This window comes from Vicugna pacos, chromosome 7 (genome assembly GCF_048564905.1).
Source record: "Vicugna pacos chromosome 7, VicPac4, whole genome shotgun sequence".
Lineage (NCBI taxonomy): Eukaryota > Metazoa > Chordata > Mammalia > Artiodactyla > Camelidae > Vicugna > Vicugna pacos.
The window spans coordinates 44095143-44121237 of NC_132993.1; the positions used below are offsets into that span (position 1 = coordinate 44095143).

The following is a 26095-nucleotide window of genomic DNA, read 5'->3' on the forward strand; positions in this document are numbered from 1 at the left end:
TTTGGTTCAATATTTTGGTTTTTTGGTTAGATTATAGTCTTTTGATGGGCAGACTTTCTTAATGTTAGCTTGGGCTTTTGTGTGTTTCCACATTTGAGCAAGTTTGGGTTTTGTGTGTGTGAGCTGTCACCAGATGTGGGGCCATTCCTCCAGGCTGGTTTTACTGCCAGGGAACTCGGTTTCCCTATGTGCAGGTAGCTCTAGTTACAGGAGGGAGGCCTTTTGTCCCCAGGCATTAATGTCTAATGCACGAATAGTTTAAAGCTGTTTTTGGCACCTTGGTGTAGGGTTTCACCACTTAACTTTGGGTTTTCATGTTATTCTGTGTTGGTATTACTATATTGACTTGTTTGGCTGATCAATCTGTGTAATTAAAAAAATTAAACCCTATACTGCTCTATTTGCTAGGTATTCACCTGTATTCCTGAATGTGGTTATTTTGAAGGATAAATATCCAAAGTAAATTTGCTTAGGATTTGTGTATGAAAGGAAAAAGTTAGTGCTTTATAAATTGAAATACAAAATTTATTTCCACAAAGTCATATAAGTTAAGTATTCATAAAAATTAAAATAAGCTTTTCAAAAGTCACTGTACTTCAGTGCTAAATGAAAATGTTAGGGGCTACTTTGCGTTTTAAGTCATAAGAACTGAAACATGTTTTGAAATAATTAAACCCAGTATTTGCTCTTTGCAATGACTATCTTACTAAAACAATGGATACCAAAGTGACAAGTTCTCATGTACCCTTTTTGTACATAGTATTAAGAGGACTTCATGAAAAGTTATGGCTTCCCCCATGTTTGATATTTAAGTCCTAAACTTGTCCATGTAAGTTTCAAAATAATAGCCTTGATTGAAACCATGGTTCAAGTAGCAGTATTTGAAGGATACTTGGAACACTTGAGCTAAACTTTGAAGCAGATTTAAGTGGTTTGTGATCCATTATCAGTTTCTGAACGTCGCTGCTGCATATCAGAGGATCCGTCTTCAATTTCTTCGCTCACTTTTTCTTTTTCCCTTTTGGTTTTCCTTTTTGTGGCCTGAGGTCACCAATTCTTTGGGTAGAATCAAAACACTTCCATCATGGCTGCACTGAAGAGCATACTGATTTGGATTGACTGGCCTACCTTGATCATCTCTTAACCTGCTAAAAACATCATGATAAAGTTCATGCAGTTTCTGTTTCATCGTGTTTATAGCTTTGTGACACTGGACCCGCTCTCTATTAAGGGTTTCCTTCTTTGCTTGCAAGTTACATACATCATCTTCCAGATTCAAAATTTCGTCCAGTTTGCGCTTACGGCAGTTTTGAGCAGCAACTTTATTTTTCCCTCTTCGTCTAATATCACGGATGAGAGACACTTGCGTATCTGTCAGATAGTGCCTGCTTAGCATGCTGTTGAAAGAATCTACAGGCATGCGGACAATTTCATCTACAGTAAAAGGGATACGCAGAGCTTTAGCACACCGTTCATCACGGCTTAAGTTTCTGCCTGTGTCATTGAGGTAACTACTCCTTATTTTCTGTGACTCCCCAGGCCACGAAAGGGGTTCAGAAGTGGATTCTAGTGCACTTGAGTGATAAGTGTGGTTATGCAGTACGTGTTGAAATGCAAGGTCCGCGTCAAAATTAGTATCGCTCCTATGACCCACGTGACAAAGCTTACTGGACTCTGGGTAGTAGCCGCCTACAGCTCCTTCCAAGTCGTGGCGGGAAAGAGATTCCAGGTCTTCAGGGTCAGTGCTATAACCTATTGCACCATCACAGAGAGAGAGAGACGAATTAGACTTGGCGACAGAGGTGCTATTGTAGCTTGAGTTTAAGGAAAGCCCAGAATCAGAATCTGGTTCTTCAAAAAGCTGAGAAACTAACATTGGATCAAAACCTTCTTCTGTGGCCAAAGACGTTAAGTTTATCTCATCAAATATGTTTATATCAAGGTCATATAGAAGGTCTTGGCTTGTTAGATTCCTCATCTGGTTGTCAAAAAGTGGAAGAAATCCTGTTAGATTTGTTCCAGGAAGGGTCTGTTCAGGATTGGTAATAGAATTTAACTGCAGAAATGGTTCTTGTGGCTGTGAAGTCCTTGCTATTGGGTCTCTTCTAAATGTATTGTCAGGACCCAGCAACATGGCCTCATGGAGATTCACATCCTGACTTAGAGCCTGGCTAAAATTTACATTGTAATGTGTGGAAGAATACATGCCATCACTGATACTTGCTGCAAGAGGAGGAGTATCTCCTAGTGAGATGCCCTGAAAAAGGAAAGGAAAAAGCACTGTAAATATATATAACTATTTCAATAGCAGTTCTAGTACCTAATACAATACTTTTTGTTCCTCTCTTTTGTCAATTCCTCTATACAAATAAGGGTATGCTGTTGGCTATGAGTAACATTCCCTGGTTAAATAATGTGGGTAAATACATGATGTGAACCCAAATGAGAAATATGTTGTATTGGGGGGAAGATTTGTTTTTTGAACATAATGGAAAATTAGAAAAATTGATGAGGTTAGTATAAAAGCTGGTCTCATTAAATAATTCTCATATAATCTTACTGTAACTTATAAGAGGCAACTCTTAATCCTAGCTATTGGCAATCTAAATCCACCTGGTGGATTATCAGATACAACAACAGCTATAGTGAAACAGTCTTGAGGGGTGGGGAGAGGAGCTTTTTACAGCAAATTGGACCAGCATAATATACAATCAAGACCCAAGTGCTGCCAGAAGAAGGTGTGCCTTACTTTGTCAAATATTTACTGCCATTTGGATTCAACATGGATTTTATGAATTTGATTCTACCTTTGTGATTATTCAGAAGGAGGAACAGTGTACATATTTGGCTATTTCTCCAAAGTTGAAGAGTTTTATAAAAAGTAATCCTAAGTCTGCTTAAATAATGCACTAGATACTATCACCTAAGTATTTATGCTGCTATGTATTCCAGGTAAATGGGTTATATTTGTTCACAAAGGAGCCAGTGCAGATATTTTCCTGGAAGGATAAAAGCCAAGGTTCCAGTTACCTCCAGTGGATTTTCAGGCTGTGATGAGAGCAACTGAAATAAGTCTTCCAGAAATAAAGATGTGTCTGTTCCATTTTGATGTCTCTGTAGAAAAACACAAAGTACACCATTCATTTAAAAGACTGAAGTAGTTGCCTGGGACTTTTAGGCTTAATTTTGAGAGGATAACTAGGTCTTATTTCCATGCCGGATTTTTATCTCTATTTTGGAATTTTTACATTCTATTCCTTTTTTTTAGTATTTTAATATACCTTTTTTTAGAACCTTTAACTCCAGGCTCCTCCATTCCTGCCCTAACCATCTTCCATATATTGTTTCACTAGTATTCCTAGTCCACCTTATTTCTCCCCTCCCCACCCGACCTTCCAAATTATTAACAGGATGTTGTAATTCTACAGTCCAATACATATTTATAATTACCAAAGTTTTACCCATTTATTTACTCATTACTTCATCTCCTGCCTTCAGGATTTAGTTTCTTGTTGAAATATTTCCTTTGATAGCTCTTGTTTTTGTAGCCTGGAATTAATTTTGCCTTCATGCTTAAGTGATAGTTTTTCTCGTGATTGTCAGGGTTAATGTTTTCCCTCAGCACTTTGGCTTATGGCATTTATTAACTATTGCTGCTTGCTACTGCTCTGTCACTTTATAGCTAATCTTTTTCCTCAGGTAGTTTTTTTTTTTTTTAATTGAAGTATAGTCAGTTTACAATGTCAGTTTCTGGTGTACAGCACAATACTTCAGTCATAGGAACATATATTCATTTTCATATTCTTTCACAACTTACAAGATACTGACCTTAGTTCCCTCCCTGTGCCATACAGTATAAACCTGTTGTTTCCTCAATTTTTTCTTAGTTTTTGTTGCCCTGCCATTTCACTTTGATATGTCTGGGACTTAATTTTTTATTTACTGTTTGAGACTCTCTGTATTCCTTTAATCTGAACCATAAGATGATTTTAATTTTGGAAATACTTGCCATAAACTCTTTGAATACTGCTTCTTTATATTTCCCAGTCTCTCCTGGAACTCCTATTAGAAATCACTTAATTTTCTTATCCTATTACTTCTTTCTTTTCATATTTAAAGGTGACCTTATCTCTATCGGGATTTGTTTCTGTAGTAATGCCAAGGACTTATACCAAGGGTTACCAACTAAGACCGTTAACATATTTTTCTCTTCAAGGACCAGTTTTTTTTTTTAATATATATTTTTTATATTGAAGTATGGTTGATTTCCAATGCTTTAGTTTCTGATGTACAGCAAAGTGATTCAGTTTTTTATATATGTATTTTTTCAGATTCTTTTCCATTATAGGTTATTATAAGATAATGAATACAGCTCCCTATGCTATACAGTAGGACCTTGTTGTTTGTAAGTTCATTTGTACCATTTTTTAAGATTTCATATATGATATCCTATGGTATTTTTCTTTCTCTGGCTTACTTCAAATCTCCAGGCCCATCCATGTTGCTACAAATGGCATTTCATTATTTTTAATGGCTGAGTAGTATTCTATTGTGTGTGTATACCACAACTTTATCCATTCATCAGTCAATGGACATTTAGGTTGCTTCCATGTATAGACTATTGTAAATAGTGCTGCTATGAACACTGGGGTACATGTATCTTTTTGAATTAGTTTTCTCTGGATAAATCACCCAGGAGTGGGACTGCTGGATCATATGGTAACTCTATTTTTAGTTTTTTAAGGAACCTCCTCTGTACTGTTTCCCATAGTGCCAAGGACCAGTTTTTATATCATTTTCTAGAACTTCCTTTCTTGACTCAGGATTCCTGATGGTGACAGTAGTCTGAATTCACACAATCTGGCATTCCGATTTCTAAAAGGTGGATGACAGCTTCCTTGCTCTGTCTCCTATTAGTTATTAGTTAAAAGAGCCCTTAAACATTCTGAGCTTTACACAGGGAATTTAGGTATCTGTGGGCATGGCTTGAAACCTCATTTCTCATCTACTCAACCCCAATCTCTGTCATGACATCTGGATACAGTTCTTCTTGGAGGCTCTTTAGCTTTGATGCCTGGTCATCTTAAATTCTGGATTTGAGTTCCCTCTTTGTTTTTTGTATCTGTAGGAGTTCTGTTTCTTGCTTTTGAGTTCTGTTATGCATTTGAAGATAATACCCATTACATCTTATCCAGGATGTCTATACCTGATGTGGCAAAGGGGTGTTTTTGTATGTTAGCAAGTTCACATTACTGACTCATCTGCTGTGTATAAAACTCCCATCCCAACTTTTACTTTACTTTAGGGTTTCCTCTTTTGAAGAAAATCCAGACAAGTTGGACTGATTTTTGTGTATGTGGGTACAAATACTTGGTTTCTTTTTCTGCAAAATGCCTTGGGTTCTATGAAACTGTGTTTTCAAGGCCCATAGTACACAAGGCTTTCTGTGTCTATTTTTATGGATACTATAGGACTTATTTAAGGTAAACTGGTGTATAAGATTTCTTATTTTTCTTTACCTGATGGGTGAATTGGTTTGTTTTTCTTTAAGTGGTATATGATGCATTTTTAGTGGTAGCGAACTTCTTTACCATTTGGATTATTTTAGATGATTCCTAGTTTGTTAAGAAATTTCAGAAACTTGATTCATTAGTCCTGGCCAACCACTGACCAAAAAAGTTGCCTGATGGTCACAAGCATCCGAGAATGGATAACAGCATAAATCTGCATTCCTGCAAAAACAATCCTTAATGGTAGGTAGATAACATTTGCAGAAAAGAAAGCCTTAATATTTAGAACATAGAAGTATGGGTATGAGGATCATTCTACTGAAAATGAATTATGGACTGATCCTTCAGTAGTCAAAGATGTTTCATTAAACCATCTTACCTGCTCCCTCTTATTCAGTTCCCCTGGAAATGGAGGGCTGAGAGGCCAACCTCTACCAATGTTGCCCTCTGGCTGGTTCCACAGGAGACAGAGGCAAGAGATGGGAGAGTGGAAGATGTGACAGAGTTCCTTAGAGACCTCTCATCTATTCCAGCTTTCACTGAACAGTATTTCTCCACAGGTTCCTCTGCCCTGATGGTGATGTTGGCTTTATGTAGCTGCTAGTCCCTGGAGGCCCTCCCTATCCCTTAAACTTGCCTTCACCTGTGTTACAAAGAAAATCCACTCATTCACTTCTCTTTCAGAATCTCATGGCCCTGTGCCTTTTCTGTGGACAGTCATCCTCCTTCCTAAATCTTCACATAAAATACAAATACAGTTCTATTTTGGGTCAAGAATTCATTGCATTTTGAACAGAGATCACCAGGAGTATTCAAAGAATATGGTGGGTACATTTAATTTTATCACACCTTTTAAGAAGATGAAACAATGTATAAACTCAACTTTCTTGAGTGAGAAGGAAATATCTTCAGGCCTTAAAGATAACCATACTGTGTATTTAATCATTAACAGCCTGCAGTCTAAGTCCAGGCTTGCAGTAGGGCTAGAAAGAAGTCACTGTTAATCAAATTATTTCAGTCATCCTAGGTATTCAAGTTGTCACCCAAAAGAATAGAAATATGCCAGTGGTTCACTGTGGTCACCTGTGCTTTATTTCATCAAGCTATAAGAGCACCTACTAAGTAACATCTCATGTTACATGTATTGTTAGAAGTTCCTATAAGGAATGAGTAATTTGCAATATATAAAGATGTAGTGTAAATGCTAACTAAAGACTGATAAAGACAAGCTGTAAAAATGGAGCTACAAAATGAGCTGAACTCAATAATTACGAACCAAGGTACCAACACCATGCTTTGAGTGATTAATATGTCTCTGGAAGGTTTTGTCCAAACTGATGTTTGTGCCAAGTCAAACTGATAGGAAGGTCAGAACAAGCTGGAGGGGGCGGGAGAGTGGTGGGTGGGCAAAAGGAGCAAAGTTGTTCTGACTTCACTCTGTCAATCAATTAATATTCAGTGTGATGCTACATAGTCAAGGCTACAGTGATGATGGGCTGAGAAGGACCGAGGCATGGTACTCTCCATCCACAGGTGTTCAAGGCACAGCCCCCAAACACTACTTGGGGCAAGTCAAGGCTGAGAGAACCACTGGGGCAAGACTTGCAAGTGACACCTTCCAGGGGAAGGGCCAACTGGTTAACAGTCTGTGGAACATCTAGAGCATTTGTTTGCCAGGGTTGTGGGCTACAACTTCAGCAGAGCTGCAGATTGTATCCCAGCTGAAAGGGAGGAAGCACAGCTGCAAGGAGAATCCCTCCCTTCAGCCTGGTTCCTGGAGTTCGTCTTTCTATATGCCTTTGACTGCTGATGAGTGTGATTAGACAGAGGAGCCAATGAGGCTGTCCGTCCCACTGGGCTTGGCCAGAGGTACAAAGTGGGCTCCTGGATGCTCACTCAGCATGGCCAACTGGAGCCCGAGCCCCCGCTGGTACTGAGGGTGATTTGCCCGCAGGGTCCTATGGCTTACTTTCCCAGGCCTATCCAACTTGGCTGCTTCAGCAAGTGACTGGTTGAGGATTCCTGGGTTCAGGATGCCAGCCATCCATCTCTATCCCTTGCAACCAACAAAACCTGCTAGCAAGTTCCTGGATGGGTGTGAGTTAACCAGAACTAACTATGAGCTGATTCCTTTTTAAATCAAACAATCGCATCCACAATTTAAAAAATACATGTATTTTCATATGTCAGATTTACTTACAGCCAGACACATTTAAATACAAAATTCATTCTCAACACAGATTGTCAAAAGCCATAAAAAATCTACTTTACAGCCAAAATGGTACTGCTAGAATACTCCAACATGCTTACCTCATGGCTAGATTCAGTGGTCTTTTCTAACTCCCAGGCAGGTTTATCTGCTATTTTATTTTCATCTTGATTCATCTGCTGTAGTTGTTTCTCCTTCTGGGTTGATGCTCTTTGCTCATTTTCCTCATGCTGGAAACTGTGATCCACAGCCCTTAGGACCTCATTCTCCTATAAAAGTACCAAAATGTGCTAAGTAGAAATCCATATTTCATCAAGTAAGTCAAATCTTTAAAACTGCTTTGTACTTACTGTTCAGTGATCATTAAAACCCACTACTCAAAAGCTAAGACTGCCAGTTCATTATTTCAGTATCAAATATTTAATTCTGAAGCAAAGGTCATTTTTGTGTCCTAATAGACAAGCTGTTCTAATCTGGATAATTTATATTTATATAGCATTTAAAGCCCCTAAATTTAAAATATTTGCAAATTTGGTTAGATTTGAAAATCAATGTTGCCAGCAGGCAGTTTTTATTTAGTTTTCTGTTGGAAAATAGATCAAATAGCTACGTTAGGAGTAAACGCTGATCAAACATACATAGAAAAATCTGGGAAGTATTATTACAAAGTATTAATTGTGGTTCTCCCTGAAAGGTGGGATGGGTTGGGGCAGAGAGGGTAAAAAGTGTTGACGTCACTTATACATTTCTGTACTCTTTGAATATTTTACAACAAATACGCATTTCTTTTACAATCAGGAAAAAGGTAAATACATTTTTATTTTGAAAAAATTAAGTTAACAATAAGGCTTAAAATAACATCTCCATTGATATTCTCAACTATGCTTATTTACCCAGATGAGTCCTCCTTCCACCTTTACTTTGAGGCGACTTAAATAATTAAAAGGCTAGAGAATTCTAAACATTCAAATAGTTACTATTTAGCATATACTATATATTCTGATACTTTGAATTATAATATTAAAAGCCCTCTGTATAATTTTTTTTCCCTCTAACACAACATCAAGGCCTCTCATTCTTTCAAAGGATTTATTTTTAAATTCTCCCATCTAACAACAAAACACACTGGACTAACTCAAGGACAGCACCACTGTCCCCCACTCTAAACCACAGAAATGTTAACCTTTTTAAAGTGAAGGTGAAAGAAATGGAAATCCACAGATGCCAGAAGGAGGCAAAGCAAGAGCAGAAAAAGGAAGCTAATGTGCTGGTGGCCCACTTGGTTTTACCTGTTTCTCTGTTCGCTGTACCAAACAATGACAAACTCAGCCTCCCTCTTGACACTATGGATGTCGGTGGTCTTCCCTCAACTTCTCCATTTGTGTGCTCAAGGACATTGCTCCTGCTACCCTTCCCTCTTTTCTGCATCAACAATTGCTTCCTGTCTGTTGGTTGACTACAATCAGCCTACTAACATATAGTAACAACTCCATCTTTAAAAATCCTTCCCTTTGTCCCACATTACTCTTTAGATCCCATACTATTTTTCTGCTTCCTTTTAGAGCAAAATCCTCTAGTCATTCGGACTCAGTGCATTCTCTCTTGAACCTATTCCAGTGAGGACATGTCTCCACCACTCAACTGAAACAGCTCATCACAGTCTCCCAAGACTACCGTTCTCCATCCTCAAATTTCTTGACCCATCAGCGACATTTACTTTGTTACTCCCTCCTCCTGGAAACAGGTTTTTCACCTGGCATCTAAGTGCCTTTTCTCTTTATTCTTTGCTGATTCTTCATCTTCACTATAGAAAAACATGGCAATGCCCCAACACTCAGCCTCAGGCATGCCAAGCACTCTCTCACCTTGCTCCCCCTATTTGTTGTCCTTCTGCTGGTAAGGCTTTCCCTCTGCTCACCTCCCCTGCCAAACCCCTCCGTGCTTCCTTCAGGTCTTTATTCAAATATTACCATCTCACTTTTCTTCTTAAGCACTCTATAAAAAAGCACCTCTCCCATTAATATCTTTCTCCCTTACCTTGCTTTATTTTTCCCCCACAGCACTTAGCACCAGCTGGTGTATTACTATATTTTCACTGTAATGCTAGTTTCCTGAGGGCAGGAACTCTGTCTGCTTGGTCCTTGCTGTATGCTCACTGCCTACCCCAGAGCCTGACACACAGTAGATTCTTAATAGATAATTGTTGAATGGATGAGCTCCTAGACACAACATCCTGAGTGGTAGGGATCCAACTTCTGATGAGTGAGATGCCACAGTCTTGCTCTTTCTTGCAATTACAGCTCTGATTCCTATCTAAATTCAGGAAAGAAAGGAAAAGGTAGACTGGTCATCACTCTTTTAGCCTCTATCTTTTGCCAAGGGAAGATTTATTTTCTTCAGCCTGGAGATAATCAAATTAAAAATTCTAGACTCTTGAGGTAGCTAACTTTGTTTACAAAAACATTTGCTGTTGGTGGGCATAGGAGCTTCTGATCTCTAAACCACATGAGCTATTTTAGAACCATGAAACAAGGTCCCCTTAATCTGTAATATGTGAGTTAATACTACAGATATGGAGACATACAGGAACTTGGAAACAGAAGAATGTTATCACATAAATGGTAACAGAGGAAACAGGTGGCCAGTATGGTACTAGATCAAGCCCATAAGGAAACTGATCAAACTTTTAGAGTGTATGAGAGTTTGGTAACAAAAATCTGTAAGGTGGCTTGCCTAAAATCTCAGGAGGAGAAGACTGAAGGCAGAGAAGTTCTATATGACCACAAACCACACTGCAAGAAGCAGAAATTAGGTTAAAATGTTTATCATATAATAATGGATCACAACTCATTACATGAGTTAAACAAAAGAATCAATGACTCCATCTGAATATAAACAAGAAAATGAGGGAAAAGGGGACTCTTCCTTAGAGTAGCATGCAACTAACAAATATGGAAGGAGAATGATGGAGTTAGAAAATCATAAACGGATACTAAAACTAGGCGGTAACCATTTGATGAAAAATAAGATATTTAAATAGTCTCAAAGTGTCACAGCACAGATTACAATTACAAGAGAAAAATAACACTTCAGGAGAAACCTGGTAAACATCATCAAAACCAACTGGTCAAATCTATCAGCACAATATGGAGATAAACCAACATCATGTGCCTCCTGATACAATATGGAAAGGGATATATCACTTCAGTGGTATTCATGTCAAAAATTCATAATCTCAGTGTAGTGAGGAAATAGACAAATTAAAATCGGGGGCCACTTTACAAAATAACTGATGCATACTCTTCCAAAATCTAAAGGTCAAGAACTGCTTTAACTTTGCCAAATTAAAGGTGACTAAAGAGATTTGACAACTAAATACAATGTGTGATCCTGGGTTAGATGTGGACCCAGGAGGAAAGGTAGTTATATAGGACATTACTTGGGCAATAGATAAAAATCTGAATATGGACAGTCATAGTCAGACTTATGTTAAATTTCCTGATTTTGATTTTGGTTATAGAAAAAAAAAGATTCTTAGGAAATACCATACACTAAAGTATTTGGGTATCAAGGGACACAATGACTTCAATTCATTCTTAAATGTTTCAGAACAAAAATTATATGTATATAGAGATATAAATAGGTTGACTCAAACGGGCAACATGTGAAGAACAGGTACATCTGAGTAAAGCGTATATACTATTCTTGCAATTTTTTTTAAGTTTGAAATTATATCTAACTAACAAGTTACCCTAAAAATCCCTACATAGCAAAGTTACTTTGACCAAGGCAACAGCAAAAGGTTAACCCAGGAAAATGATTCTTCCATTACATTTTCTGTTAATCTGTATTTCCTCCTTAAAGTGTACAGACATATCAATTGCTTTGCTAATTATTTTCACCTCTTCCTTCCCAACATTTACATTTCTTATTTCACTGTCCTGTCTAATTGCTTTGATCACGCTTCCAGAATACTATTCACTAATAATGGTGATACCTGATGTAAAGGAAAAAGCTCTGTGTCTCCTCTATTCTCAATAGCCTACTACAACACTACTTCACTTCTGACACAAGACGTGTGGGTTTTCCACGCACCAAGCAATTCCATGACACCAGCTGGGTGTCCTACAGTCTAACTCAATTCTGACACTGTCTACCGGAGACAGCGGCAGCTCCCACAGGTTCAAGGCCCAGTCTCAAAGACTGCCCCGACCCTTCAGAGGCCAAGTGCAAGTCCAGGCTGTCACTGTGCTTCCCAAGTGCCTATAAATTGGAGGTCCCCGTGACCCCTCCTCCCTGGGTTTGATTAATTTGCAAGAGTGGCTCACAGATCTCAGGAAAACATTTTACTTACTAGATTTATCATTTTATTACAAAAGAGTACAACTCAGAAACAACCGGACACCTAAGAGCAAGGTACCTGGGAAGGGGCATGAAGACTCCACACCCTCTCTGGGTGGGTGCACCACTCTTCCAGCACCTCCACGTGTTCCTCAACCTGGAAGATCTCCAAGCCTGTCCTGGTTTTGCATGGAAGCTTCACTACACAGGCATGACTGATTAAATCATGGCCATTAGTGACTGAGCTCAATCTCCAGTTGCTCTAGCTTCCCCAGAGGTCTTGGAGGTGGTTTAAACTTCAACCCTCTCTCAAGTGGTTGGTTCCCCTGGCAACCAGTCCCTATCCTTAGAGGGCTTTCCAAAAATCACCTCATTAACATCAATCAGGTGTGGTTAGCAATGAATGTCTTGGAACCCAACACTATTTCAAGAATGGAGTGGTTGACTGTGTTGAATGCTGCTTGGAGGTTGCACAAGATAAGGACAGAAAAGTATCCACTGGATTTGGCAGAAAGAAAGCTGTTGGTGGCCTTGGAAAAATCAACTTAGGGTAAAATCCAAATGATACTGTGTTGAAGAGTAAATGGGAGATGACAAATTGGAAACAGTGTACAGACAATCCTTTCAAGAACTGTGGCTTTGAAATGAGTGGAGAAATGGGTCAGAGCAGTATTTTGTCTTGAAGATGGGACACTAGAATATGTTTGTAAGGTAATGATTTGTATAGTAAGGAATGATTGTAAGGTAAGGAGAAAGGATAACATTCAGAGGCTACAGATAGACTCCAAAGTATAGGTGCCAGGACTGAGTTTCTAAGATTTTTTGGGTTTTTTTGTTTCTATTTTTAGTTTTTAGTGGGTTTGGGGAGGAAAGGGAGTTGGAAGTAATTAGATTTATTTATTTTTAAAACAGTGGCACTGGGGGATTGAACCCAGGGCCTTGTGATGTGAAGCATGTGCTTTACCACTTGAGCTATACCCTCCTGCCTCTGAGTTTGAAAGAAGGAAAAATAAAGCCTTTATTTAGAGATAAGGAGTAGAAAGTGGATGCAAGAATGTATCTGAGTATTTGGTAGTGGGAAGATCCATCCTTATTTTTTGAAGGCTATCTTTAAAAGTAGAAATGGATACTGAGCATTAAGATGATTAAAAAATATCCACAAACTATTTCACACTCTTTTCTTCAAGAAGTAAAGCTTAATTCCTCTCCCCTTGAGTCGGGGCTGGACTTAGTGAATTGCTTTTAACAAAAGGAATAAGGTGGAAGCCATGGTTCAGCACTGTGGCTTCCTCCTTGCTCTCTCTTTCTCTCTCTCTCTCATCACTTGTTTTGGTGAAAGCAGCACTCATGTTGCAAGAACATTCAAGCTTTCCGTGAGGAGGCCTACTTTGGCAAAGAACTGAGGCCTCCTGCCAACGGCCACGTGAGTGATCCACATAGGAAGTGAATCCTCCAGCCCCAGCCAAGCCTTTGGATGAATGCAACCCAACCGCCAACTTGGTAACAACCTCTTGAAATTGAGAACAAGAACCACCTAGCTAAGCCACTCCAGAATTTCTGACCCACAGATACTGTGGGATGATAAATGTGGTATTAAATCACTGAATTTTGGGGCAATTTATTATGCAGCAATGGATAACTAATACAACCATTTAAAAAATGCTTCAGACATCTATATTTTTGTATTTTTGTATGCCTCACTAACATTTAGTGATTCCTGGGTTTGATTTTTTTTTTTTAGGTCTTAGTATAATTGTCATGCTGGTTTTGAAAAAAAGAATTGAGAAGCTTTAGATAACATCAGAATTACTTATTGGAAAGTTGGAAAGAATTCCCCTTGAATTCTGCCTGTAACCAGGAGTTCGACTTTTTTTTATAAAGAAATCATTCTGACAATGTTTTCAACTTCTTTCATGAGGTATGCCAAACAGCCCTCCAAAAAGGCTGATCTAAATTTACATTGTCATCAGTGGTATTTCAGCATATCCATTTCCTCACATCCCACCTATTCTGTTTTTTTAAAAAATATTTTTCTAACTAAAAGGCTAAATAAAGATGCAGTTTATTAGCAGCTGAAATCCAATGTACCTGTGAAACTCGTGGTGACAATGAAGATAGTAGTGGCAGAGCTTTAGACTGGGGAGGGGGACAGGATCTAGACAGTGAGAGAATGCCTGAGTACCCCCAAAGATGGAAAGTCATGGTCAGAATAGGAATTTGAGCTCTCTTTGCTGCCTACAGGTACTTCTTTGTCTTCTGCAAGAGAGAGAAAGAAAGAGATAAATGGGGGGCAGAGGAGGCAGACATGAGACCTGGGGCAAGTCACCTCAGTGTTGAATGCCTGGTTCCTGGAGAGGGCCCTTTCCAGTCCCGACACTCCAAGGGTCTGTGAATAAGTGACTGTCTAATTTACTACCCAAACCAGTCCATTTCTGAGACAGTAAGAGAGTGTGATGAACAATTAAACTGGACAACAGGCATAAACTAAGACTGTCCCAAATGGTCACCCTATCCACGAGGCCACAGGGGAAGGAGACCACGTGACTCTCTAGACTCTTGGTGGCAGGATGAAAAGTGCTGACCAAGTGCCACTGCCCTGGGAAGACAGAGACTTGAATTCATCCAGCCTTAGGTATTCAGTGAGGTTTTTTTTAATTAGGGCTTTTTAAAAAATTCATTCTAACAAAATTTATTGACAGCTCACTATAAAGCTAGCAGAAGCACGTTATAGTAAGTGATGAACGAGAACTCCCCAGGTGAGTGTAAGGCACACGGAGCTGTGCAATCCAGACGCCCCTCGAGGAGGGGCTGTAGTGGCTGCTAGGGACCTGCCGGCAGACAGCCTCCCGCCGGGCTTTTTCAGAAGGCCTCCTCTACTGAGAGCTGCCTTGACTAGGGTCACACCCTCTCCAGGGCACCCACATTCCAGGACTGAGCAGGGCGGGCATCAAGGCTTGGCCCCCGCGGCCCACTGTGGGTCAGCAGTGACGCACCGCTGCAGCCCCAGAGCTCCTGGTTTCGTCAGCCTGCTTCTCAGCCTCACCTCTGCTTGTCCGGCCCTGCTTTCTTGTCCTCCCTTCCACAGTTGTAGATCCCAAAGGTACTCCCTTATAAACATCCTGCCTGCCGAACTCAGGCTCAGAGTCCCCTTCCCAGAGAACCCAACCTGTAACAGTCAGCGGTTCTGTCTTGGCGGAGCCGGGGAGACACCAGGATCTCAAGGCAGGGTGGGGTGGAGGGTCTTATCTTATTTCTACTTAGAAAGTGAAAAAGGCCTATTGCACTTGTACCACATTTGCACAGTCTGCAGGGCCCTACAAAAAGGCTTCCGTCTGGAGGGGGCTCAGGTCCAAACAGCTGAGTAAGGAAGGCCCATTCTACTCCTATGTGCTATGTGACCCTGGACCACTATGACCCTCAGTTTCCTCATCTGTGAAATGAAAGGATAATACTTTTAATTCGCATTTTAAGGAATTAGTTGAGAAAAAGTACTTTATACATTTTAAGATGTTATGCGGACATTAATCACTACTCCTTTCTACTGCTTTTGGTTCTGAAGAGTCGCAATGAATGACAAACTGCTGACAACCCATTAATCAGAATGTCAAGAGACGGCGACCCCAGCCCCAGTAACCAGTAATTATGATCTCTTTGCTCTCTTCTTTCCTGTTTTCCTCAGCCCAGTGACATGGAGCTGAAACAGTACACGTGTTTTACAAGTACTGTTGTGCATGCACTGTTGATTTATGGTCCATGCTCTTAAAGAATGGGTAAGTTAAACCTATCATTAAGTTACTTTTTATTTGTGTGTAGGTAGGTGATTTTTATTCTAATAGGTCTAGGACTCAAAAAAAAAAAAGAAGAAGAAGAAAGTTTCCACATTCACCATAGGAAGCCATCGTAAACTTGTGAGCAGGGGCATTTAATCACATCTTCACACCCTGTGACTTGTACGGAGCCGGCACCTACTAGAAAAGCAGGCCCTTCCCACCACAGCCCTGTCTGCTGGGAGCCGACCCCCCTCATCCTCTGCATAGATCCAGAACCTTCTCAGTTTGGGCCCCTTGGCTAAAACTTGGTTCTTCTGTCTCTGAAATTCCAAGGCTTCTAGGTTTTCTTCTATGGTATTTATTCTATTCTATGTCAAATTACAATTATTTGGGTCTTTTCATTCCTACTGGGGGCTGTAAACTTCTGACACCTGTCCTCCAGCTGTTAACTCACCTCTGCTACCAATGTGAGGAACAGGCCTTGCCTTGCAGGAAGGTTTTCTGAGACAGTGAAGGGAAGGGGAAGAAAGAGGCAAACTAGGCTTTTCTCTTCTCCTTGCTAAGTCTCTGAAGTTCCTGGTAACTGGCAACATGATCTCTGAGTCTGTACTTCCTATCCTGTATTAGGACCTGAAAAGTACGATGGAGACTCTGACCCTGAAGAAACCCTTTGTGAACCGTCCCAGCGGGCTTAGCTGGGCCTTTCATTTAGTCACCTGAGGGAGGAAGGACTGAGATCTGCTTTGACCTTTCGCGTTGGATGAACCTTCAAAGACAAAGAACAACCTACGAGAAGGATGACATCAGAGGGAGAGGAGTGAAGGCCAAAGAATTCTGAGGCCTGTCTCTAGGCTGGAGGCAAACTGGAGTCATCAGGGCTAGAGAGAAACAAGGAGCCAGATAAAGAGAGACTGTGTCCTGTTTGGCCTGGGTGGTTTTTAGCAGCAGTTTATAGTAATTATAGCTCACCTTTATTGAGCACTTGCTGTGGGCCAGGCATATACACAATCTCTCTTAAGTTGCTCAGCATTCCTGTAAGGTAGGTACTCTTGTTATTGCTTCTTGTGGAGGAGGAAACTGAGGCACAGAGAGGTCAAGCAACTTGCTTTAAGTCACATAGCTAGTAAGTGACAGAACCAGGATTTGGCTGTAGGCGTTTTTACTTCAGAGGCAGCTCTTGGACATTGTACTGGTTCTTGTCTGCCCCTCCAGGCCCCTGTGTGCTCCCCAGAAGCTGATGTCTGCACACTCTGGGGCCCAGTGAGGTTCACCAGTGGGAAGGCTGGAGCAGGAGACTGGAGTTGGGCCTGGGGGTGGGTAAAGAAGAGACCAATGCATTTCTCCTCCTACCCTGGGCTCCACCTTCCAACCAGTTCTGGTAGTCGCTGGGTGCCCCAACACCTCTGTCTGGTCCTGTGAGACATCATTCAGTGAAGCCACTTGTCCTGCTTCCTGCAGGCAGGCGAGTGCGCCACCACCACCCACGCTAGCTCCCGCTTGCTTCACCCAGGTGAGAAGTGCACGGGCGGAACGTGCTCACCCCAGAGGAGTAAAGCAGGTTCCTGACTGTCTGAACATCACCGCATCGTCACACAGAACAGCTAGCTACAACCCACGGCATGGATCTTATTTGGATTCTGAGTCTGACAAACCAACCGCAGAGAAACTAGTCATGGGATGGTTGGGGGAATTTTTAGAATTTTTGTTGGTTTTTTGTAGGTGTGCTAATGGTGGTGGTAATGTTTAGAAGAGTCCTTATATTTTAAGGATATACACCAAAATATTTACAGGAGGTTTTGAGTCGATGAGAGAGTGGGAAAGAGTAAGAGACGAACAAAGCCAGGCTTCTCTCTTTGCTATGAGCCCCTGCAAAGAGCTGGCACAAGAATCGCAAGAAATGATGTCTGAGATGTGTTTCCAAACAACAGGGGGAGGGGGAAGGGCAGGGGCAGGTGAGGCAAGACTGGCCCCGCACTGGTGACAGGGACGGGGCTCCGCCACCCAGTCTCCATTCTCTCCACCTGTAATGTGTGCTGGAAATCTTCCACAATAACATGCGATACAGACTAAACTCACTTCTGAAGGCTCCTGGAGGAGGCAGAGAGGCAGCTAAAAATGCTGTCAGGCATTCTCCGTGTGGCTGAAACTAAGTTACTGTTTCATGTGACTGCCCACCAGGAGAAGTAGGGGATAGAAACAACCAGGGTTACCCAACAGGAGCCTCAACACCTAGGACACAAGGGCATGAACTCCAACCCGCAACCTCTGATTTGAAAACGAGCTATTTCTCAGGCAAGTCACTCCTTGCTGCAGGCTAAGGACTAGGGAGGGGTGGGGGCAGTGGAGATTCATTTATGATTCATGTACTTAATGCTAGATTATCCAGCAGGCAGGATAGGCCCTCTGGCCCTAAAAATGCATGGTGTTTTTGTATTTTCTTTATAATGGAAAATTTCAAACACATAAAATAAACAGAAAACAGAATATAGTAAATCCTCCATGTACCCATCCCCCAGTTTGAACAGTTAACAACATTCTTCTATCACTAACACCACTGCCCCCACTACTCAGTTCTTTCGGTTTTTAGGTAGGATTTACACTGGCCAGAGACGCACAAACCTCACCTGGACAGTTCTGACAGAGGCAGGCACCCGTTTAACTCGCGCCTCAACTGTGATACCAAGCATTTCTGCCTTCCCAGAAAGTTCTCTCCTGTTCTCATATTTTTACCTTAGCTTTGCCTGCTCTAGAACTTAAGCAGAAGTTTTAAACTGCACTTATTTGCAAGTTAGTTCTGCATTCATTATTAGTTTTCTTGGCAAGCTAGTTCCCCATAGCCCCAGCAAGGAGCTAGAGAGATCTGACTTTAACCTTAAAACATCTGGGAAACCGGGGCAAGGGCACGAGCCCAGGCCCTGCTGCTCCAGCAGGTAACTGGGGCCCAGTGCAGGAGCTAGTCTGGGCCTCACATTCATGGAAGGGCAGGCTTTCAGCCAGACCCACTCCACTCAGATGCTGCTGGGCATCTGCTGGGTACCCAGAGGCCCTGAGGGAGGAGGCCCAGGAACCTGCAGATCCCCAGGCCCCACCTGAGAGACTCTGACCCAGCCAGGCTGGGGCGGGCCCTGAAATCTGCACTTAACGGGGTAACGGACGCAGTCACTGGATCACCTTTGGAGAAACTCAGCTCCCTAGAAAGGTGAAGAAGCCCTTCCTTCAGATGAGCCTTCAGGGTTCGGCCTCCTTCACCTAACAGCTCTTCATGACCTAGCAGTCTTTGGTTACTTCCTGGAGAGCACAGGGGTTTCCGGGAGATGCGTCCCCCAGGTTAATATCCTCCTTGTACAATTTGGGTCCTGCGGCTCAGTGAGGTTGCCTAGGAAGAGATGGAGTGAAAGCAGGGACGGTGTGGTGCTGTTTTATTCTGCAGCACCCAGAGTCCAATCAGACACTCGCCTAGGTGTTGCTGTGAAGGCATTTTGTAGATATGGCTAACAGCATATGATGTTGATGATCTGGGTGGGCCTTAATCCAACCAGTTGAAAACCTTTAAGAGTAAAACAGATCTCCCTGAGGAAGAAGCTCTGCCGAAGCCTGCAGCACAGGCTCCTGCTGGTGGTTTCCAGCTACCCTAGAGTTCGGACGTGTCAGCCTCCGTGATCATGCCAGCCAATTCCGTGAAGTAAATCTCTTACGTATATGTATGTCACCCTGGCTCTGCTCTCTGGGGAACCCAGGGCCACGCAATCTCACAAGGCCATGCCTCTATGTCACTGCCCGTATTCCGCCAGCCACCACCTGCAACTTAACCAAAACAACCCGGGTGTGTACCTGAGCCTCACCCTGCATCCACTACCCAGAAGTGTGTCTGAACGTTGACGTGGATCCTTAACAACTAGATTTTGAGAATAAACTATCCGTAAAGAAAGGCTTCCGCAAATGGGAGAAGCTTGTTTTGATGTCTGAAGTTTTGCAGTGGGGAGTAGGTATGGTTTACTTGGCACTTAAGAACAGTGACCCATTCTATTCCGGGCAAGGTCGCTAACTTGCTATATAACTTTAGGCAATCCTACGTTTCACCACATGATTAATTATAATGCCAACCTGAAAGTCTGCTTTCCACTGCCCCGATCCACTCAAATTGGCATTAAGTGGTCAGCTGACCCAACAGGATTTCAGACCTGACCTACTTTCTAACTGGGACTCTGGCCTTGAAAGACCCAAGACACATTCAAGCTCACAGCATCCTGGAAGTTCTGCAGAGCCAATGTGGAGGATGGACGCAGAGCACTCAATAGTTGCTGGCTGAACTGGCCTCTGCTCCTGATCCCGTTCCGGAGTGCCACTTGCAGGTTAAAGCAAAGACCCAGTTTTCACACTCAAGACACTGTGGTTCGAGGTACAGGATGCCAGGTCCCACAGAAGAAATGTTACAAAGTGCAACTGGACTCTAAGGAAAGAACAGGAAATGCTTGTAGATGCAGTGACAGGTAAGATGAGTCTGAGAATTTAACAGCAAAAGACTCAGGAGGAATGAAAGGAGGCATTCTGGGCAAAGGTAACAAAGGGAAAGGCAGGAAAGCATGGGGCCATCCAGGGAAAGAAAGGGAGAGAGAGCAGGAAAGTAGGCTACAGGTGGAGGAGTGAGATGAGCTCAGCTTGGGCAGTTGGGGAGCTGGGTCACTTGGCCAAATGGGGAGCCTTGAATAATAAAATATCCAATTGGTGGGTAATGAGGAGCTCCTGGAGGCTCCCCAAATGAAAGTGGAAAGAACCAAGGTGTGCTCTGGAAACCTGCACCCAGCAACAGAATGCACAGGTGTACCTGGGAAGGGGCATTAGAGCCCCAGCGGAACGCACAGCAGCAGCTGACATTACTGAGGGCTCACCAAGTACAAGCTGCCGAACTTGCATGGTCTCTTTCAATCCCAACAACTCCCCCTAAGGTGCTCTTACCATCCCATTTTACAGCTAAGGGAGCCAAGGCACAGAGAGGTCACACAACCCCGTCAGCGCTGAGCCAAGGCCTCCAGCTACCCCAGCTGTCGGACTCCAGGGCTGCGTCCCGACCGCTAGACCAGCCTGCCTGAGTCTCCCTGTCAGTATGGGCCTGAGTTGAGCTGAGAAGTAGGGGGAGCAAAGAGGAGACTCGTACACCGCAGAGGTGGTACCTCTAACTTACCACGTGAGAAGGGCCGACTGGAAGGAGTTTACAATAAGGTTCCTTGGGGCTATGGCACACCAAGCCAGCAAAAACCCCAGATGTGCTTATGAACTTACACCCAGTCCTGCTGCAGGTGACCCTCCCCACAGACCCACTGCTGCTAGGAACCGCTGACTTCGTTTTCAATAATCGGCACCTACTGGTAAGCAGGCTGGACACCCTGAGAGTTGCCAGGTAAAGAGAGATAGTGACTGTACGACGGATTGAACCCAGCCCGTCGAAATTCGCATGTTGAAGTCATAACCCCAGTACCCCAGAATGAGACCTTATTTGGAAATTGGGTCATTGTGGAGATAATTAGTTGAGTAGGGTGGGTCCCTAATCCCTGATGTCCTTACAAAGAGGGGAATTTGGATACAGACATGCGCATGGGGACAAAGCCACGTGAAGAAGGGGGCAGAGGTTGGGCTGGTGCCGTAAAGATTGCCAGCCAACTGTCAGAAGCTAAGAGCAAGGCCTGGATCAAATTCTCCCTCATAGCCCTCAGAAGGAACGCTGCTGAGACCTTGTCTCCAACTTTTTGCCTCCAGAAGTGTGAAACCAGAAATTTCTGTGATTTTAGTCACCCACTTTGTGATATTTTGCTGTGGCAGCGCTAGGACACTAACACGGTGACCTGTGCCATCCTTTCCCCTAAGAAGACCGTAGGCGCATCTTCACTGCATCCTTAGTGAGCAAAAGGAAGAGCCTACTGTTAAACCCTGTTGTGCTGCAACCTACGTAATGACGTGTAAGGCTACTGCTGCGTCAGAGCTATGAGCTGAAAACAGGCAAGTGTTTGAAGTTTCACGTCTCCCCACCTGCCCAGACACCAGGGGCCATCTCTGCTTTTGAAACAAAAACCAACTTTCACTTTAACAATCAAGGACCTTTTTTCTCTTCCCTTTACTCTTAGAAGCAAATGTATCGGATTCCTCTTGTGGCTTAGAGAAACCCAACCCAATGGGCAGTAAATCAGAGGTCCTGCTGGACCCCTCACCCATCCCAGGGCATAAAACCACATCAAGATGACCACCAGCCTTCTCAGTTTTTAAGTGGCAACAGCTCTCTGAAATACTGATGCTGGCTGTAAGCAGACGCCCCATCTTCAAATATGCTCACACATTCAATTCTGCAAAAAACCGTCCATCTCTTTGTTTAACCCATGAGTGACTGAAGACCATGTGCTTCACGGGTTGTGAGTGAATGGCGGTGGTTATGAAGGGAAGTGCGTCTGCCCTGGGGAATTCCACATACCGTTTTCAGCTAATGATTAGCTCCACTAAGAAGTGAAACCAAAGCAGTACTTTTGATACTTGGAAAATCCCCTACTCCAAAATATTTTGGCACATGTACACAAGTTGTGGAAAGTTATACTATAAAGCCAGAATCTCCTGCAACTCAATTGTAAGCCACCAGAATTATCTATTTCAAAACAAAACAAAACAAACCTATGATGCTCCTACGGGGCACAGCCCTCTCCTCGAAGTTAACAATAGTTAACTGTTGTCAAGCATTTCAGACAGTACAGGCACAGTGCTGCGCCTATTCCGGGGAATGAACTGTTTAATTCTCATAACAACCCCCCCCCGTGGTAGGCACCTTTATTATCCCCTTTTGTGCAGGTGAGAATGAAGCCCAGATAGTTTAAGAAATGGCCCAAGGTCACAGAGCTACTATGAGGGTAGAGCCAGGGTCCCAAAACAGGCAGTCTGGCTCCAGCATCCCCCACCCTGTAACAACCAACCAACCAAGCCAGACATAGACAAACAAGACAAAAGAGAATACAGTGTGTGCAGACAGGTTAAGGAGGCTGGGCTGAGGATGGAGGCAGAAGAGGACAACAACAATTACATCCCAGGCACTGGGCTAGTAGTTCACTCTTGCTTCTTCCCACTTAAATGGCACAACACTCCTGAGGTAAGCATTCCTCTCCCACTTGACAGGTGAGAGACACCGAGACTTGGAGTGATTAAAGTTGTCTATACAAGGGCACAAACCCAGGTTTGCTCATTGCAAAAATCAGTGTTCTTTCTTTCAGCCCATTTTCTCCAGAGTCACGTTTCACATTGTAACTTTGGCATTATTGATGGTACAATCCACTTTTAAAAATCAATCCAGCATTGCACAGCAGTTGTCCTGGGGTCAGAAGTCGGGGGGAAGGCATTGCCCCATTCCAGCTGCCCGCCTGCAGAGAAAACCTGAGGACAGTGTAGGTGCTTAACATGCCAGCCTGGGAGTCATGAAGCTCGTGTTCTAGTCCCACTCCTGGAACTAATTAACTGTGTTGCTTTAGCCAAGCCCCCTAACCTCGCTCTAGTATCCTTAAGTACAAATGGGGTATAAGGATGCCTGGCCTGTGCACCTCCAACGGTTGATGTAAAAGATGTTACCAGTAACAGTGAACTGGCTGTGAAAACTGTTAAAAGTGCTCAACAACTGATCACCACCAGAGCGAACAAAACCAGGTGATCCTAACAGCCACCACGGTAAGGCAGGTCCACACATGCCAGCCGGGGAAGGCAATGCCAGAAGAATGGCCTGGGTGAACTTCACCCTCTCCCCTAGGAAATCTGGGTACAGGGCATCCAAGATCTGGCTGGGCCTAGGTCCTCAAGAGTTTCCCTCAAGGTAGGCTTGCCTGTCTAAATAGGTATCAATCAGGTGATGCTAGGAGTGGGGAGGGAAGTCCTTGAAAAGCGAGCAGCCTCGCCTCCCTCCAGGTCCCCCTCCCTCCAGGCCCCCGAATACTTTGCAAGCCGGCTGGCGTTCAGCTGTGAGGGGGGCAGGGTGCCGTCTGGGAAAGCATCCAGCATTGGGTTTCACGCACCTATGTCACAGATCAGGAAAGGCAGGGCAGCACGCACCAATCCTGCTGGGGCAGGGGATTCAGGTGAGACCACCCCATAGGTGGAGACCCATCAAGTGACTGGGAAGAACGTTTCACGGTCTGAACAGCCAAGAGCCCACCAAGACTCTCATCAACCCCCACCCCATTAGTTTCAGCCCCAGGAAGAGGAAGGGATCAGATCTGCATAACACTGAATCACCCAGCACCTCGGCACAATGACCCCTCCAGGAGAGGGTGGAGAAGCTCGTCTGGCAACTGCCTACACAAACAGGGCGATTCTGAAGAGCAGCAAACAAACCTGCCTGGCCCCAGTTTCCATTTTGCATAAGATTGCACTCCACAAAAAACGTCCAAGGAACTCGTGTTGATCGATACCAGTTGTGAACACTAGAGTTTGGGCCAAGAGAGAATTTTAAAAGTCCCTTTGAAGGAACTTTGGATAAGGTGATTTTGTGGAAACTGCTCTGCCATCTCTTCAGACTCCAACCCACTACTGGAAGCACCAGGTACTTAAGTCAACAGATCTTGATGAACTTTGTTTTAAAAGGAAGTTAAGCTGAAGGGTCTGAACCTACATACCAAAGGGAACTTGTCAGTCACTAGGTGACTGTCAAGGTACCAGTTTTCTTTACGCTAATAAGGGGTCACACAAGTTCTGGGGTGGGGGGTGGGGCCTGTTAGCTAACAGCGGCACCGTCTGTCTGCTGGCCTCAGAGTAGGCACTGACCACGGCCCCTTAATCCAGGGACGCATCAAAAACGAACTGTAATGGGTTAAAATCCGGACGGGGGCTCCACCTGAGGCCGGGAGCACGATTCTGAAGAGAAACGTGCATCCTCCCGGAGACCAAAGCCTCTTCCAGTTCCAGAAAAAGACATCTCAGTGCACGCTAAGAACCGAACGAAAACAGTGAGCAAGAAAATTTCCAGCATCCTGTCTCCCTTCCCCACCCGTGATCCCCGTCAAACGCGGAAAAGATGTTCTCTACAACCAAACGGATGATTTCACCCACTTAGTTCTCAAAAGCCTAAAAGCCACAGTGATAGCACTAATAGCCTCGTTTGGATTCATAAAACGGAGAGGCGCAGAGTTGTCCTCGAACCCACAACCCGCCTCGGGGGCTAAGGGTGTGCCCCTCCCCCGGCCCCTCACCACCCTCCAGGGCTCCCGGCCAGCTCGCTCAGCACCCGGCTCGCGTCCCGCTCTCCTGTTACCTCGGTCGCGTGTCTGCCGGCGTCCGACACTTGAGCCGTCGGTTCCGCTGGTGCCTTCTCCTCCTCCCCGGCGGCCAAGGGGCTACTCGGATCTGCTCGGGGGTCCCCGCCGCCCCCCGACGCAGCCTGGCTACCCCCGTCCACGCCGGCGCCGACCCCTCCCGCCGACGAGGCGGCGGCGGTGCCGAGCAGCGCGTGGGCCCCGTCAGCGTCCCCGGCCGCCACGCTGTGCACCAGCCACGCATCCACTCGGGTGCAGGGGATGAAGGGGACCCCCAGCGCGCGCACCTCTCGGAGCAGCTGGCCCTCGGGCGGTGCAGCGGGGTCCAGTTCCCGACCCTTGGGGTGCAGCTGGTCGGCTCTACCCCACCCTCCCGAGGCCGGGAAGGGGCTGAGCGCGTAGGCGGGGCTCGTCGGGCCGCCTGGGAGCAGCAGCTCATCTCCCGGCAGGGTGCGCGGCGGGAGCAGTAGGTAGAGGTCCAGGTCCAGGTCCAGGCGGAGCTCCGCCAAGCTCAGCAGGATGGTGAGGTGCAGGAGGCCGCCTCCGTCCGACCACCATGGCTTCAGGTACTTCATCCCCCGCCGAGCGCCCCGGGTCGCCCCTGCCGGCGCCCGTGGGTCCCTTCGCTCCGGCTGCCGCTTTGGCACGTGCGGGACCCGCGCGCCGCCGGCACCTGCGCGGAAGAGGAAGAGCAGCAAAACAATGGGCCCGGGCGTGGAACAGCCGTCGCGAACCCCCGGAGCTGTGCACAAAGGCGCTCCCACCGCAGCCGGCCCGGTGCCTGTAGCTTGGCAGAGGCGGAAGAGGAGCCAGCCACCTGCCTGCAGAGCCCGCCCGCCCAGAAGCCTGGCGGACCCGCAAGCCGCAGCCAGGCCCCGCCCCGGGCCGCGGGCGCCGCCGCCGGGGACACGCCCACGGCCGCCCCGGGCCCGCGCCCGTGGGAGGGGCGCGCGCGGGGCGGGGCTCTCCGGCTCAAAGGCTCTTTATTCAGGGGAA

At 44.6% G+C, this 26095-nt stretch overlaps 1 protein-coding gene across 1 annotated transcript; it reads right to left on the minus strand.

Moving 5' to 3' along the window:
* Positions 1–511: 511 nt before the first annotated feature.
* NFE2L3 (NFE2 like bZIP transcription factor 3) lies at positions 512–26095 on the minus strand. The gene is made up of 4 exons (XM_072964806.1): positions 25099–26095; positions 7821–7988; positions 3031–3114; positions 512–2257 (listed from the first exon to the last, which is right to left on the minus strand). The coding sequence occupies exons 1-4, from the start codon at positions 25672–25674 to the stop codon at positions 989–991; spliced, it is 2097 nt and encodes a 698-aa protein (XP_072820907.1). The 5' UTR covers positions 25675–26095; the 3' UTR covers positions 512–988.